Below are 15,252 nucleotides of genomic sequence, written 5' to 3' on the forward strand. Positions count from 1 at the left end.
AAACTGCCTGGGATCCATTCCAGACTCTTGAAGTTTTGGTTGGAATGCAGTTTGCAAAAAATGCTGCTTCTTAAATCTTACATTTCTTCACAGATAAATGTAACCTTGGCACTGCTGATAAATCAGGAGAAGATGATAAAACTGTTAAAGGGAACACAACTGAGAGAATCCGTGTGGCAAAAAAAAAAATATTTTTTTAAAACACCATAATTAGATAGTGTGAGTTTATAGAGTATTCAGTTTAAGTATGTTCTTAATATAAGCACAAAACACTAATAACAATCTTGTAAACACATTTTAAGAGACCAATAGATTCAGTCTGACATTCCAGAATATATTTATGACTACATCAATCGACAAATATTGTCATTTTTCTGCTAAACCTTAACAAGCTAATTTCTGCTGAATAAAATTTGAAAGTAAAGAAGTTTAGCTATAATTACTTCATTTCAATATTTCACCTAGCGAAGCACAGTACAGAATTTTCATAATAGAAATCTGAAGCAAGCTACTGTACTGTTGCTAGAATTCACATAATTGATTTCCTTTCTTCCTCAAACAACAGAAACTTGTTAATTTCTCCCTAGACTGATAATTTACCCACTTTGGAAATGAGTCTGCGCCCTTTCCTTTTTCTGCTTTTTTCTCTCGGCTGTAATTGAGTACATTCTTCAGCATACAAACACTGTTCCAGTGTTTTAGATAAGACTGGCAATTTACTTCCAATTTTCAATGAATGCCTTTATAAGCATTGAAAAATGTGACGTCGTGGCCTATGTAAACACTGAGTGCCCAAAATTCATCTTACCAGAATCACTATTGTCAAAACTAGCAGAAGGAAGACCAGATGAGAGAGGTATTACCATATGGCATTGACCCTTAACACCAAGTGGTCTTTGAGCTTGATAGAAAATCCTCTGAATACATTGTTATCCACAAAGAGATCGTTAACAAGCACAGCTAATTTTCTCTGATCAGTAGCATTTCCAAAAAAAAACGAAGCAGAATGCCTGTGCATATGCCAAAGCCCATCAGATAGCTACAGGAGCTGCCTGCAACCCGGCTTCTAACATGGGTTATCAGGTGGGAGCTGGGACACCTTCACTGAGCCTAGGCATAGAGGTTTGTAGATGCAGACCAGTAGATAATACATTTCTAATCAAAGAGTTCATCTGAGGTCACGATAATGATAATCATGTGATCTTCCTACTTCTAATCTTGGCATCACTTATTTGAGGGAGTCACTTGGTTTTTGTAACCAAGAAGAAAATCAAACCTTTGTACTTAATTTCACTGATACTAGTGAAATGTGGAGTGTGAATGATATGAATGTGAATAGTGAAAGGAATCCTCACCCTGAACTTGTACTTTAACTTTGTTTACCAAAAAGTCACTTTTTGTCAATTGACTCTTTGGAACTTCAGCCTCAAGTGTTTTTCTTAACTGAAAACAATAAGCCTTTTTCAATTATACTAATTACTGCCTAAAAGTGGAGAGTATTTATCTCCTACTCCTCATTCATACTGTTACAGGCTAGCAAGGCTAAATGAGGAGATAATCAGAGCTTTAATTGCAGAACTGCAGAGTGTACAGCAGGTTGCATGAACACATTCATCTTCAGATGTCACCCATGAAAAGCTATTTCACTCATAAAATTAAAACTCACTGCAATTTTTAAACTTGATACACAAAATTAAAACCTATTATCTCCCTTTTTATGGAAATACCATGAAAAAGGAACTTCTTAGCCATCCCATTCATAAGACCCCATCAACATTTCACATGGGAGGTTTGTGCCTTAAAGGACGAAGAATTCCATATCAGAGGAATGCTCAGATTTTACGCGGGTTCTTTCCATCCGAAATCACAAAAACTGGGTGATCAAAAGACAACTGAAATTAAATTCATATTGTTAATTATTAATGGGTTAATAGTTCCCCAAAATCATGATGTGTACAAAACTAATCACAAAGATTTTGGTCAATATTGCAGGCTTGTTTTTTTCTATCATGAAAACTAATTTTAAAGTATTTTGTTTCCAGCTAATTTGATAATACATGCGTAATTGTGAAATCCAAATGTACAGCATACAGTGCTTGAAAAAGCATTATGGGTTTCATACAGATGTATAAATACATAAAGTTTTCTTTTTTACATAAAGTTCTTGTTTAGCATTGTGCTAAAGCTATTTTCAGTTTAAGTACTGACTGAAAAATTCTTATTTAAGTATAGACAGCTTAAACATGCACAGATTGTTTTATCCCATAACAGAAGAACACTATTTTCAATTATTTTCAATTACTATTCCATTAAGACTACAAAGATGATTCAACACAACAGTTGTTATTGCTGTTAAAAGCCTTAATCATATTAATGTTGTCACACCAATCTTCTGAGTAACCAGAACTTCAGTGTGCGTTGACATTTAGCACATCACAAAATAAATGGCTATAGTGTTTGCAGAACTCTTTTCAAGCAATTCCCTCATTTTTTCCCCCCTAATTGCCTGTTTGTCTAGAAGCAGCAAGGGAAATTAAAGTAGTTGTTAATATCCTACCCAAATATTCTGTAACTTCCATCAGTTCCTCCTTAGGAATTGTAAGCTTCTTTCAGCATTTGCTTTTTCTCCCAGAGAAGTTTAAATAAAGCCAAAACTTGCTATAATTGGGATTTTCTAAAATAGTCTCATTCTGTGTAAATATTCCTAAATCTAGATTTATTCCCATCCACCAATCAAGAAAGAAGAGTAGTCCAGCACTTCAGGTTCATAGAAAAGCATTGTCTTTCACAAGCATCTCAAGGTTAAACTTACCAAGGTTGGAGACCTGAACAGAAGCTTTGCCCTACCAAGTGTTTGCCTTCTTCATGTTTCCAGATAGACCCTGTAAATTTAAACTTGAAGCAGAGATTAGGGGACTTGATATAGAAAAGCAGGGCCTTTAAAGTATTTTCACCAAGAACTAGGTTAGTTCTTGAATTAGTGGTCTACTTCTCAAAAATGAGACCAAAACATATGGATGTTTTTTTATTCCCAAACCAATAAAATTAAGGAAATTCTGAGTTAAAATGAAACTGAAAAGTAAACCCAAAAAAGCATGTAAATAAATGATCCAGACACCTGAACTACTCATTGTGCTATCATGCAAAAACCCCACAGTGAAAATAAGCAAAGCAGCATTTGTAGAAAATGGGTCCTTTTTTGTAATTATCACTTATTGTCACTGGAGAAGAAAACAGAAATGTTTTCGGCCACACAAACCCTTCTTCAGATTGTTTTGTTGAGTCTGGATGCCAGAAAGCTCTCCTGCTCTTCCCAAAAATGTTGCCTGTATAGTAAAAGAGACAAACCTCTGGGTTTGTATAGTATTTCCAAGAGGCCATCACAACTCCAGCAGTGCTTGTGTCATGGCAGTGCCCCTGTCCCCACAATAGATAAAACAAAGACAACGCTAAGTCTCCCTTAGCCTCCTAGCAGAGGCAGAAACAGAAGAAGGGCTGACATTAAAATTGCCTCATATATTTCATAATACACATTCCAAGTGCAGGCTCAGGTTCACTGAAATACATTAGTGTACTTCACTGTAGGTGGCTAGTTAAACCTTAAGTCTGTTTTTTGATGGAAATTCCTATTCTTATTTAAATACGATATATGACTAAAAAACAAGGGTTAAAAAAATCTTTGTGGTAATTCTTTATATTTTAAATGCAGGTTGATGCTGAATATTAAAAATCTCAGATCAGACCCTTCGAAATTATGGCACGGCTCTAGAATTACAAAGTACTAAAAATTATTCTAAGCTTTCTAATCTTTATTTTTTCTAAATATCGTGTTCCTATTGTATTTTCTTGCTTTTCTATTGACATTATTAAAGCTCTTTTTTTAAGAAAAAAGCAAGATACAAGGCAGCCAGAATGTACAGATTGATTGAGTATATAGTTATTTGTCACAGCTAGACCAATTCAAAGGCAGGTAAGTATATATCCAAATCTCTGCCAAACCTCCATGTTAAGTTCTTTCATCAGTCCTTCTGTCCCTTCTTTTGCTTGCACTTTTGTTTTCTACAAAGCACACGTATCTCCATACACATTTTTCCTTCTTCCAGATACATGTATTTCTAGTGTTCACCTCTCTTCTACTTTTTCTGTTAAGTGTATCTGATCCAAAGCTTTTAAGAAGAGCTCTTTAGGAATTTTTAGTAAGTTTTACCATTGTTTGTAACTGAAAACTGATTCATCAACAAAGGTGCAATCTTCTGCTCCCTGGAATTTTTGGAGTTGTCCTCTACACGTGTGTTATTTCCTATTGCTCTTAGGGCACATCTTCACCACAGCTATTTTGTTTACAGCATTTTGTCCTAATAGGCTACTGCATCCTATTGTTTCCAGTGATCTAATGGCTCTCTTTAAGAGCCATTTGTGAATCTGGGCTCATTGAATACTTTGGAAGACTGCTGCACTTCTCACAATAATCACCTAACTGTAGGCAAGATACAGTTTCAATTCTCTTGAGAATAATGCCAGCTGACTTTTGAAAAAAGGGCAGTCCTGCTGGGGATGTTGTGCAGTAGGATGTTACTCTTCAGCCTTTTCTGAGAGGGAAACTTTCTTATGCAGAATAACAGAGAAAAAATGACATTTTGTTCTAAAATAAAATTTTCAAGTGCACACAATCTCTCTAAGATATAACAAAAAGAGACATGTTAGGCATCTATTATTCCATTTTAAGACTATTCAGGAGAAATATATGATGCAGTTTGTTCAATTTCTTAGAGAGCTTTTCCTAAAGTGTGTTTTGGTTGAAGGTAACCAACTTGCTGACAAATATTCAAGAAATGCATTTAGTGATACTCATAATTTGGGACTAGTTGAATTCTTGTCTTAAATGCACAACAGAGTTTATTTTTAGATGAAATCACCAACAGTGGCTATGTAACAGCACCCCAAAAAATGAATTAACTGGTGACTCTGATGCATGGTATTGCAGACAAGTTCCTGTGATCCCTCTCCTTTTTCAAGCCACTGTCTGATAGAACTAAGGTTAAATGTGAGTTACCTTTGAAGTGAGATGCTGAAGCCTTGTGAAGTGAGACAGTTGCTTAGATACAGACAAAAGGAGCTCTGGATTACTCCAGGTGTGTGGGCAGCTGCATCACAGACTGAGGATGTGGCTGAAGCTCATTGCAACTCCCTTCTAAACAGGACATACAATTTTCTTTTCCATGGGGATATATCTGGGAGATAGCATATAGCCATGCCACATCCTAGGACAAAAGTGATGCCTCACTATAGTTAATCTCTAATCTTAAAAACTATCAAGTGCACCTAGATTTTGTAATAGAGACCTTCCTTAAGTGACTGTTCTCGAACACAGATTCTTCTTCCTCTTCTTCCCCTCCAACTTCAGTGTTTAGACGCTGCTTTGTATTTGAAATTGTGAAAATTTGTTATCTGAAGAGGTTCTGCCAAATAATAGCCTATATTGCCTAAGTTCCAGACATTAAGTGGAGCAGATCAGGTGGAAAAGTCTTTTGCTGGTTTGGATGTTGACATGAGTTCCTTCACAATGAATTCCAGTCTCACTGGTTAAAAATACCACAGTGAGCAGTCCTCAGATGCATCCCTCCAAAAGTAGTTTATATTTTGTTTTCCTGTTCTTCTATTCGTATACCTTGGCATCTTGCTAAATCTACTAGCAGAAATGATATCATTTCCATTGTAGTTGTTCCCTTTGAGATGCATCAGGAAATTACTATTTCTAACTCAGTCAGAGTCTACCTGGTAAATGAAGAAGATGGTCTAAGTTTTACACTGGCTGCATAGTTAGGTTATTTAAGTGTTCTAATAGTACTTTCTACTTTGAGTTAAGGTTCCAATCTCTATATTTTACAACAGTGAGATTAAAAATTCAGGCTCCTTTAAAAGCTGCTCAGACAAAGACAGCTAAAGGCCTACAAGTTCTTGAAAGTGCATTCAGGAATGACAGAGTTGTTTGTGAGTGCTCTGCGATGTTGTCCTTTACTCGAGTGGAATGTGGGGAAACAAAATTAGAACCACCTCTTGAAAATTTGCTGCTGGACATTAGACTACGAATTTCCCCCTGCACAGCAAAATGAATTTCGTACAGGTTTTGGGTTTCGTAGCTTAGGTACCCAGCAGCAGAATTTAGCCTTGAAAAGATTTCACTGTGTTATTGGCAAGGTAATGGAAATCTTCCCATGATTTGGTTGGACTGGATGACCTCCAGAGGTCCCTTCCAATCTCAACCATTCTGTGATTATGTGATTTCAATAGGGGTCAGCGCACCCATTTTCGTTAATTGTTGTTCTCATTTTTGTTAATTGTTGTTGCTCTAATATTTTATGGCATGCATTGAAAAATATTGTTTAGTGATCTTAAAAATTAGATTTTCCTAAAACATATAAGTTATGTGGTTAAAATAGGCATACCACTTTATCACATTTGTCAAAAATGTCAAAAATAATTATTAAAAGCATATTCTCAATCTCCAGATTAGTGCATTCAAAGCAGTTAAAATTAATTATATAGATCCATGCTTTCTAAATGAACTGAAAATATGATCCAACAAATTCATCAGAGATAAATTTTAGCCCTGCTTCTGATCTTTTTCTTCCCTTCCAAGTCAAGCCTTTTGAATGCTCTACAAAATCTGGCATCACAATTTCAAAGTTTTATAAAGCCATTCCTCATGAAAATCTTTCATATGTTCCCCCATAAAAGATTATGAAGCACTGTGTAATTCCTGGTGGTCTAGGAAGGATAAATCAATAAAATCATGAGAGAGAAAACTCAGCTGGTTTTCAGTACTTTCCATAATGGATATATTACAAATAACTTTGGAAAAAAAAAAATGCTCTAACCCTTCTTCTAGCTTCCCTGAGGAAATACTAGTAACAATAAAAAGCAGGTTTTATTTTAGAATAGAAGATGCTTGTAACAGAAGCCAGCCTTCTCCCAGACATTGAGTGATAACATTGATAACTCCCCTATTTGGAAGCAGGAAAACTCTTTCTACATTCTGTTCTCCAGTATTTTGGTACTAAATGTTACAGTCCTGCCTTCATGAGAGCGCAATTAGGAGTGAAAACATCCTGAATTCATACAGTTGCTTCCTACCAAACTGAACACAAAAGCTCATTATAGCCCTTTGACTTACTTCCCCAGAGCCTTCGTCTGCAGAGTTCCTAAGAAATTCCTCGTAGCTGTATTTTGCAATCCCTGTATGAGAAGCATCAAGACAACTGACTATATAGAAACAAGTATCAGTGGTTTTTTACATTGAATACACTAACTGCATTTTTCCTTTTTTTTCAAATTGTAAACAAAATCTATGGGAAAAGAAACTAAAGTCTTGTTTTGATAATGCTAATAAAGGGATGGCACTAGCAAAAAGAAATAACTGACAGTAATTGTGATTTCTCTAGAATTTACCTTCCAGTTTATTAAATTAAGCTGCCAAAGAGCTCCATTTGAATTTGAACCTGTTAGATGCCCCTAGATGCCCCAAAATACAGAGCACCTAAAATGGTCAATTCCACCTTCAGAAAGTATTGACTCAGTTCCAAGTGTAATAAATAAGAAATATCAACAACAACAACGAACAACAGGGCTGAAGAGCAGACTGCATCTTCAGTAGGCTTTCTAGTAAGCTAATTCAGCCAGGTCATTAGACACAATGCAGAGACTCTAGAAGTGTTCTGTTTTTTTAAAAGCAAATCTCCACAAGCTGCACTAAGGACCCACAAGTACAACTGCTACAGTGAAAAACAAAAAAGTGTTGAGTTTGCCTCCATCACGGCTCAGGGACCCTGGCACAAACAGAACAAGCTGATGGACCTGCATGCCTGTACCTGTGGCAGATCCCATTCCTGTACGTCCTGTGGGCCCAGGGGCTGCCATGGCATCGGCTCAAGTGCTGCTGATGGTCGGAGGGCAAAGAAGCCAGCAGCTGCAGGGAGGAAAGGGTGAGATGTGGGCCCTGAGGATGGCTCACACTGTGCTGGTACTGTAGTGCACATGAGAGCAAAACTGGTGGGAAAGTTTGCACTCAAACCAGCAGATGAGAGGGGGTTCGTATTGTCATTAATGGTGAATTGTGTTCCAGAGAATTGCACTGGGTGTTTTTGGTGCCGCTCTCTTCATCCATCCATCCATTCATCTGTCCAGTACTTTTACTGAGCTGCATGGCAGAACTTTCTCTCCTCTGTAGATCTAGGACTCTTCAGCGCCGTTATGATGCCACTAGCCCTAGGCCGTGCGATGTGCCTTCGGTGCAGGGAGAAATGGCTGTTCCTTCTGGCTGGCCACGCTGTCATGATGCAAGTGCTAATAAATGTGTGTGCATTAATGTGTGTGCTCTGGAGCTGAACTAAGCATACGTATTTCCTTTACCCGGCTATCTACTCTTGCCCTTCTGCTCTGTGTGATAATAGCCTACTACAAACATGCCAGTTTAGGATGTGATACCAGTGTCTTCCCTATCAAATTCTACCATTTGTGGGATGATATTCCCCCTGGAACAGCAGATGAAGGAGGAAGGCAGGCTAATTGATTCAGCACTCCCCCACTGCCTCTGAGCACAAGCACTTAGCTATAATAATTGTGAAACAGAAGAATTTACGCCAAGTTATAAACTGGTATCATAGAACTCAGTAAATTGTGTATACTTCATGAACTGTCAGCTATTCAGAGTATTGCCATATATTTTTACTGTTTCAATGCACTTTTCCAACTAATACCTGTAACTAATGTAGTTTCCCATGTTAAGGTGACATAACGTGCGTGGTGTATAACGATGGAGGGGGAAGAGTCTGGGGTTTTTTTTCTCAATAAATCCATGCCTGTAAGCTGCTAAATAACAGCTGTGTTTCAGGGCACTCAGGAATCATGGCTTAATATTCATGTCTCCTTTTCCCAGTTTAAAACCAGTAAGACCTTATACTAAAAGCTCTTCCTGTTACTGTAGCTGCACCCACTGCAAAAATAATGAGTGTTAATTTTTACACAAAAAAAACAGAGGGGGTGCAAAGCTCTAGTCTCTGTATAATGTGCACTGACAGAATGGCTTTTCTGAAGAAAGTTGGTTAACTAAAGAAATAATATCCTAGCATCTTGAAAGTGCCCAGTGTGGTTGCCTTAAAGAGATTGTTTAAATTAAGCATTAAGATTTCTGTTGCTAGCATGCACCTCTAAAAAATGAATATTGCTTTTGCAATTTGGAGCATAAAGCGGCAAGATATAAAGCAGCAGGCACATTTTTGGTGGGCTTTTTCTTTAGCTAAGTGTGATTCCAATTTGGAAAAAGAGGAAGGACTACATCTTCATTGTACAGTTAAAAAAAAAAAATGTTCATATAGAATGAAATGCAATTCTTTTTCATTGATTTCCACACATAAGTTTATAATATTCCTGAGAAACTGGTGTTTTCTCTTCAATATCATGCTCCCACCTCCCTTCTTTGTTGTGTTGGCAGAGAGCTTTCTCCCTTTCTGTCTTGAACACAATTTTTTGTTGCAGATTTTCTTTCAAATATTTCATGAATGTTTATGCAAACAAGTAAAAATTTGAGTAAAGCTTCTAAATTACTGGAAATGCCCAAAGCTCTTACCAAACCTCAGTCCTTCTGGTGGCAGTTGATGAGACTTATAAGAATTAATTTCCTTCCCAACTACCTGCAATGATAATCAGCTTCCACATAGTATATAACAGAGTCTCAAACCCCATTCACACTGTGGAGGTGGTAATACGAAAAGCACCCATTTGTTCATTCTGGGGCATATGCTGCATTTTAATTTAGGACCATGCATGTTTTAAGATGGATGAAGTTTCAGCCTCTCTTTGTCCACATTTTTATGTTGATGCATACTGATCAGGGCTGAAAATTGTCAACCTTGTCCTGTTCAGAAGCTGTTTGTGGAGTTCTAGAAGAGATTAAGTAAGGCATTGTTCTTGCAACACTGTATTCTAATCAGAGACATTTTTCAGGTGATAGTAGACTGTTTGGATGCAATTCAGCTGCCTAAAATGACACTAGGTGCCTACTCTTGGATGCTCAAGTGCTGCTTTGCCTCTTGCTGCCACTTTCAAAGAGTGCAAATGTCCTGCAGATTTTGTCATGTCTGCCACTCAAATGTGAATGCTTCAGATTTTCTAGAGCATCTCTCAAATTACACAAAGCATTTACGCTTAAGCAGCTGAATCATACCTTCTAAGTATGAGAGAAGAACATTATGTATTCTTTTAGTTATTTGCTCTTTATAAAGCCTCAACAATTTTAGCCCTCTAGCTCTCTTAGTGCTCACAGATGGTATTGCTCCAAAATTTGCTGCTCCTTGTTTTTATTTCTGAATATGTACAATAAGTGAAATAAACATGGTTTGTCTTCATTACTTTCTATAACAAAGTGACTTATTGTAAGCTGTTTGGCTTTTCTGAAGGTCTGTACATATGGCATGTGACTCACAGCGGGTGTACTTTATGGTTGGTATAATTCATATTTTGACACAGAGAAACAAAGTTTTATTTGGGAAGTCTTCATCTGTTCATTATTTAGCCTTCGTGTTTTAAGATGCTGTTTAGTACCAAACATCTTGGAGTTAATGGAACAATTTTCCATTTTAAAATTTAGTTTCTGTGTATTGCATTCTGGACTCTCTGTCTGTGATCACTTCTGAAAACATTTTAGTACAAAAGCCATGGAATTTGAAAACACTTTTACAAGAATGCCAAAGGCTATTCTGGAGTGGCCAGAGGGAAAACTTTTATGCCTCATCTTTAGCTGTCATATATAAAAACACTGCATCCAGAACGCTAATTACATTAATTCTTTTTCCACAGACTGCAGCAGGTCTAATAAAAAATGTAAAGGGCAAGTGTATTGAGAAGAAACAGTAGAACTCTTGCTTGAAAATACAAGAGAAAAATTCAAAGCTCTCTTAGGCTGCTTTAAGTTCAGCAGGTACATATGTGTGTTTTGAGGCTAAACTTTTCTCGCTACATTTTTATTAGCTAAAAAGACTCCCAACTGTTGCATAAATTTTAAGAGGGACATTTATTTTTCTCATTTTATATAAATATTAAGATGTTTTCCATCTCTTAAAAGAGCGACTGTGAAATACCTGCAAGATAATGACAACAAACTTGCCATTGCCTAAATTTTTGAATGAATGCTTGCTTGGTGTGCTTGCAAAAATACAGAAATTATTCTGATTCCAATTTAAATTTATTGCAAGATGGGAGAATCTTGAATCTGCACTTTTAAGTAAGATGTGTAGAGCTTTCATATCAGACCAGTCTTTGATGCTGGCATTCACTGAGCACTAACATGAGCTAGCTGAAATGATGCTTCTAGATCTCTGTACATATGCTGAAAGCTGAAACAGTGGATCAAATGATAAAGAGTCCTTATTTATTATCACTTCAATAGATATGTCACAAGTACTTATTTTAAAAGGGGTGGAGGAGATAATGTCTGTTTCCAGAAATAAAACTGTGCATTTAGGCAGTGAGAATGCAATGTGAATATCTAATAGGTGTATTTTGCCTTTAAAATCTCAGATTTTTCCATTCCTTCTGGAAGTGCTGGAAGTCTCCGTTTGTAAAGTTATGTGGAAAACAAGCTCTTTCTGGTTAAAGCTGTGTATTGTATGACTTGGTTAAAAAACACAGAAAAACTTTTAACTGCTTTTTATAAAATCTGTTCCAGTGAAACCGCTGTTAACTTTTTGGAGGTTCGGTTATTCTTTCTTTAAACAGTCAACTAGTTTTATCAGCAAAAGAACAACTCATTTGATTAATGATCATTTTTATCTCTTTGAAAGGATCCTTTCCGACCATTGGGGTGAAGTCTCTTTCGAGATTCCTGAGGGCGGGATTTTTAAATAGCATCCTGGCCTCACATCCAGTGTCAGGAGGTGGATCTTTACCCCCCAGCATTTCCTCTGGTAGGTATTCCAGCCTATTCCCCCACATCAATTTTTTTGCCTTCACCCTTTGCCACATCTTTCACACACCTTAGGGGAACAAAATTTGGTATTGGTCAGACAGGGAGATTAGATGTCCCTGGCAATAAAAAGACAAACTGAAAGAAAATGGGAAAGATAAGTTACTTTTCAGGAACTAGCCATTTCCCTGAATGAATGTATAGGAGAAATTGTGAGAGCAACTGATTTGTAGTTAAGCGATCAACCTAAATATAGAAAGAGAAGTCTTGGTATCCTCTAATCACGCACTTCATGAAGCATGCCCGTGTGCACCAGGAACACATAACTTTAAAAATGCCTCTATAAAATCCCAGATTATATGTGACTCTGTGACTCTTCCCTAAAAATTTACATTCCATTGCTAAAACATGGAAGCAAAACAAATTTCAAAAGGCAAAATTTAATTATGTACTGATATAGTGTTTGAATCCTTTGCACACTTCTGTAGTTGCAACTTGTATCTCATGAAAACTGTCTTAACTTTTTTAGTAACTTTTATCTGAATTTGAACTACTACAATTCTCTTAAAAAGTGTGAGAAAACCCCATTGCCTGTGTTGCCAGGACGGTATTCTGCACTGCTTCTGGCGAGGTCCCCAGCAGAGGCACAGCTATATGATGGCACGAGGGATCCCAGAGGGTTGGCGTAAAGTTGAGTGTAGGCTAAGAATGAGAATGCCATGCCAGGTGAATAGGCTGCTATCAGATACTGGGCTGAAACAGGAAAGGAGGACAGGTTAGAGGGCATCCTTCACCAGAAAGGCTATATGTGTTATCCGTTCTCTTCTGGGGCCATTAAACACCATCTTCCACCAAAGCTAATAAATGAAGAATAAATATATGTATCTTAATTATAGTTAAAACTGAATAAAAGCTCAGTTCTGTTCCTTTCCAAACTACATATTTCTATGTAAAATTAATCTGTACATGGGCTAATGTCACACTTGTATCCTGTAATGTCACCTGTAATGTTACTCACAGTTTTTCTTAAAGAGGAAAAACCTCTTATGGTAAAAGTAGGGAGAAAATTGAAAATTACATAATGTTATTGATTTGCTATACAAAGTTAGCTATTCTCCTTCTCTATGCCCCATTTTTATCTATTGCGATAATGGTAGGCCTCATTAATACAAGATGATTTTTTTTAGGTGCTTTTATTTCTTGTTTACGTTCTTTCTTTGAATAGAAGCTTCTCAGCAACTTTGATGTCTTTTGTCATGACTGTTTGGGTGTCTTTTGTCATCAGTTTGTAAAATACTTTCCATATTTTTTTCTCCCTGTGTGTTTAGTAGCTCTTAGGCTATTTTGGCAGTTGGCATCAAAATAAGATTGGTATCTGTAACCAAACAGCTGTGGAAGATGAAATACTCCAGCCCCCCCCAAAAAATCTCTGTTTTGAATATAGTGTTATGCGTAACATATCACTGATTCTATTAGATTACAAGTGGCTTAATTGCACTCATGACCTGGCTTCTCATCTACGTACTTGCCTACAAGTTTATTTTAAAAGGTCCTCAGGACTGTTGTTTTCTGAGTGCTTGTAAAGCTTTTTATCACTTTTTTATTTTTTTTACTTAAATCATAACTCTTAAATGTGGTTTGTTTAATAAAACTGGTTCATTATTTCTTGCTATTATATGTCTTTTATTAAGAATTCTGATTCAATCTGATGAAATATTCAAAACAGGGAAAAAATGGAAATACAGCTACGTGATGTGCAACATATGCCCTAGCAAATTAATGGAAATAAATGTTACTGTTTGATCATGTAAACAACAACAGAAAAAATGAGCCAAGCAGGAACCCCACAGAAGGTGAGAGACTGCCCGCCTTCTGGAAAGTGAGGATTGTCACGTAGCTGAAAGCCAGTGAAGAAGTGTAATAAGTCCAATGGATGAAATGTGTTTCTTTCAGAAAGAGTGCACGTGGGGTCCAGGTGACATGAGACACCACAGTACAAGGCAGAAACTGCTGTTAACAAGTGTACCCTAACAATCGTATCTGTAGTTCTGCTATTTAACTCTTCCTTTTTCACTTTATTGTATTTGTATTTACACTAAGCACAATCTTAATTCCAAATTGCCTCTCTCTGTTACAGAGATGACGAGAGGATGACATTTCCATTTCATGATAACCTTCAAAATTGCTAAAACCAGCTTTGCTGTTCATGTGGGCAAAAACCCCACATATTTATTATATAGAATCATAGAATCATAGAATGGTTTGGGTTGGAAGGGACCTTAAAGATCATTGAGTTCCAACTCCCCTGCCACGGGCAGGGACACCTCCCACTAGACCAGGTTGCTCAAACCCTCATCCAGCCTGGCCTTGAACACCTCCAGGGATGGGGCATCCACAGCTTCTCTGGGCAACCTGTTCCAGTGCCTCACCACCCTCACAGTGAAAAATTTCTTCCTAATATCTAATCTAAATCTACCCTCTTCTCCAGGTTAAAAACCGTTACCCCTTGTCTTGTCACTACACTCCCTGATAAAGAGTGCCTCCCCATCTCTTCTGTAGGCCCCTTTTAGGTACTGGTAGGCTGCCAGAAGGTCTCCCTGGAGCCTTCTTTTCTCCAGGCTGAACAACCCCAACTCCTTCACCCAGTCCTTGTACGGGAGGTGCTCCAGCCCTCTGACCATCTTTGTGGCCCTCCTCTGAACTTGCTCCAAAAGGTCCATGTCTTTCCTGTGCTGAGGACTCCAGAGCTGGACGCAGTACTCCAAGTGAGGTCTCATGAGAGCAGAGTAAAATGGGAGAATCCCCTCCTTCGACCTGCTAGTCACACTTCTTTTGATGCAGCCCAGGATATGATTGCTTTCTGGGCTGCAAGTGCACATTGCCAAATTTTTTGCAAAAAAAAAGGTCTGTCGAAGGGAGTACTGATCTGACTCAGAACTGAATCTCTTACTGTGCATGATTCAGTGGAAAATATAAGTTTATTTTTGAATCTTTAATCAGTGTAGTACAAAGAAGCGATGTACCCTTTGCGCCTTTGTTTTGAAAAACACTGCACTAAACACTACACAGGAAGGATGTGGAGCTCTTGGAACGGGTGCAGAGGAGGGCCACTAAGATGATCAGAGGGCTGGAGCACCTCTCCTATGAGGAAAGGTTGAGGGAACTGGGCTTGTTTAGCTTGGAGAAGAGAAGGCTCCAGGGAGACCTCATTGCGGCCTTCCAGGACTTGAAGGGAGCCTATAAACAGGAGGGGGAGAGACTGTTTACGAGGGTGGATAGTGATAGGACAAGGG

At 37.7% G+C, this 15,252-nt stretch overlaps 1 protein-coding gene across 1 annotated transcript in view; it reads left to right on the forward strand.

Annotated features, from left to right (window-relative positions):
- The window catches only part of EPHA6 (EPH receptor A6), a gene marked incomplete at its 5' end in the record, with an annotated part of 137,629 nt that overhangs the window by 41,008 nt on the left and 81,369 nt on the right, over nt 1-15,252 (forward strand). The window contains one exon of the mRNA XM_010080284.1: nt 11,838-11,960. Within this exon, the coding sequence (XP_010078586.1) occupies nt 11,838-11,960 (123 nt within the window). The remainder of the gene's footprint in view (nt 1-11,837; nt 11,961-15,252) is intronic.

This window comes from Pterocles gutturalis, unplaced genomic scaffold (assembly GCF_000699245.1).
Source record: "Pterocles gutturalis isolate BGI_N339 unplaced genomic scaffold, ASM69924v1 scaffold4049, whole genome shotgun sequence".
Classification (NCBI taxonomy): domain Eukaryota; kingdom Metazoa; phylum Chordata; class Aves; order Pterocliformes; family Pteroclidae; genus Pterocles; species Pterocles gutturalis.